Source organism: Plasmodium gallinaceum, assembly GCF_900005855.1.
Source record: "Plasmodium gallinaceum strain 8A genome assembly, contig: PGAL8A_v1_87, whole genome shotgun sequence".
NCBI classification, from domain to species: domain Eukaryota; phylum Apicomplexa; class Aconoidasida; order Haemosporida; family Plasmodiidae; genus Plasmodium; species Plasmodium gallinaceum.
In genome coordinates, this window is record NW_021628251.1 from 1,778,872 (window position 1) to 1,781,758 (window position 2,887).

Consider the following 2,887-nt stretch of genomic DNA (forward strand, 5'->3'; position numbering starts at 1 on the left):
AAAAAAAAAAATTTAAATGCAAAAAAAAAAAAAAAAAAAAAAAAAGAAAAGATAATTTTTTCTTAAAATTTTTTTTTTTTTTTTAATATCTTTTAGGTGTATTTTTTATAAAATTATTTATTATATTATCAGCATAAGAATTATTACTAATACTGGTTTTATTAGCTTTATAAAACGACATAAAAAAGTTGTATCTACTCATTTTTAATTCATAACTATTATTTTCAAAATTTCCTAACAAACTTTTTATTAGCCATTGCTCTTTTAAAAGTAAATCACATATATCATAATTAATCATTATTTCTAATAAATTATAAATGTTTATCTGTATTAATATGTCATCAATTTCTTTCAATATTGTTATTATCTTCTCAAAAAGAATATTATGAATTAAATCTTTAAACCATACAAAATCCATCGATTTAGAAGGTATTATTCTTAACCATATATTAATTGAATGCCTCAAAACATTAACGTGCGAATGTGAACTTATTTTTTCAATAGAGATTAAATGGATATTTGGGTTTAACTTCAAAAGAATCTCACATGATTCTTTAATTGAAAAAAAATAACCAAAAGATTTTATTCCTACAATTATTTTTTCAACATTCATACTACAGTCACATAAAAATTGAATTGTAGTTTTCATTAAAATATTAGAATGAGAATTTAAAATAAAACTTAAAACTAATGGATTTATTTTAGAATAAGAAATTATAGAATTCAAAATATTTAAGTGCAATATTTCTTCATTCGACTTTTTAAGGTCATTTAAAACTGTGTGTAAAAAATTTATGTTTTCCGAAACTGCATCACAATAATATATATTTTTAATTAATTTTGAGAATATTTCTAATACATTTATTTTTAATAATAAATCATCTTTTAAATAAATCATGTGTAAATATTTATAAATATTAATTTTTATCATTTTACATATATCATTTAGTTTTAGACAATATTTGTTCATCATTTCCTTCACACAATTTTGATCAACAAAGGAAATATCATTAAAAGTACAATTTTCATAATCACTATCAAATGTAAAATTTTCTAAATTTTGATCATCTTTGTAAATAATAGATAAATGAGTTGCATCACTTTTATCATCCTTTAATAAATTTTCAATTTCATTATTATAGCATTTTTTTTTATTTACTTGAAATATATCAACAAATGCTTCATTATTTAAATTAATATTATCAGTAATAAAATCTAGCAATCTTAAACGTTGAATGTTATCAGATTTTTCAAGTGATTTTTTAAGTTTTTTTAAAAAATAGAAATCAAATATTTCATTCACTTTTTTATTTTCTTTAACTAAAAGTAGTATAATTTCGTTTGCCCGATTAAAGGAGCAAAGAGATTTACTAAAAATGCATATTTTTAACATTTTTAAATGAATTTTATCACAATATTCTCCATCTTCTATTATATATTTTTTTATATTTCTTAAAGTAAATATTTGTATATATATATTTTGAATATATAATGCCCTTAATAATATATTATTAATATTTTTATTTGAGAAAATTAATTTCCTTCCCAAACTTAAATTAAAAATACTTCTTATAATAAATGCAATCATTATTAATATGATTTGGTACATTTGATTTTTTTCTAAACGTAATTCAAAAATTTGGTAATATTCTTGTACTTTTTCAACTTTTAAATTTTGCAAAACTTCATTTAAATCCACTTTGTTAAAATCACCTACTTTATTTTCCGTATAAGATGATTTCAAAATATTATTTAAATCGTAAAATGTTTTTTCTATTTTCTCTTCAAATTCTTCTTCTGTAATGTAAGGATCAAAATAATTAAGTGTTCCTTCAGAATCATACGTGTTTTTCTTCATATACATTTTGTTTTCCTCTATTAAGTAATTATTTGAATTAATAATTTCATCATCACTTTTTAAATAATCATTTTCTATTTCGTGTTTGTCAAAATTTTCATTTCCACCTAATAAATTAGAATAATAACTATAAGAGAATATCAAATCTTCTATTTTAATTTCTTTTTCTAAAGACAGTAACAATTCATTTGTGAAAACCTTATTGTAATAACATTTTACATCATTTAGGTCTAAAACATTATTTGAATCCATATTTATAAAAATATATTAATAAAAAAAAACTAAATAATAAATAATATCATAAAAATATAGATATTTTAAAGATGAAAAAAGTATTTATAAAAAAGAACTTTCATTTAAAAAGTTTCTTAATGATATAATGTTGAAAATTTTCATATAAACTACATATATTGATATCTTAATATTAAAAATTTTAAAAAATATATTACTTTTTCATTATTAATATATTTTATTATAACTTCTTTGTTAATGGCTATTTTAATTTATAAACCTATTTATATATTATTATTTTTCTTATATGAAAATATAATTAAATTATTTTTACTTAATAACTTAAAATTTTACTTTTTTTTATAGTAATCTCTCTTTTCTTACACCTTTATGAATTATGAAGTCTGAATGTTTTACTTATTTTTATTAAAAATGAAAAAAAAAAAATCTTTATGTAATATTGTCAGAAATATAATCTAATAACAATTTCATTTTTTCTAAAATAATTAAAAAAAAGGTTATTTTTTTAAATAAATAAAAATTTTCAAAATTTTAATATTTTCATTTAATTTAAAAAAAAAAAAAAAAAAAAAAAATTAAAAACGAAATTATATTTATATTTTAAGTTTTAAGCTTTCCTTAATAAAAGTTTCATTGTATCGATGATATATAAATAGTTCCTTTTATAAAATTTTATCTAAAAAACCCCCAAATTACTTTAAACTTTTAAATTACAAAATATCTATTAAGAAACTTATAAAACAACCAAAAAAAAAAAAAAAAAAAAAAAAAAAAAAC

The 2,887-nt window shown here is 17.3% G+C and overlaps 1 protein-coding gene across 1 annotated transcript; it reads right to left on the reverse strand.

Moving 5' to 3' along the window:
- Positions 1–82: 82 nt before the first annotated feature.
- PGAL8A_00315200 (conserved Plasmodium protein, unknown function) lies at positions 83–2,110 on the reverse strand (the record flags this gene model as incomplete). The annotated part of the gene is made up of 1 exon (XM_028672167.1): positions 83–2,110. The coding sequence occupies one exon, from the start codon at positions 2,108–2,110 to the stop codon at positions 83–85; it is 2,028 nt and encodes a 675-aa protein (XP_028528747.1).
- Between the last annotated feature and the right edge of the window lie 777 nt (positions 2,111–2,887).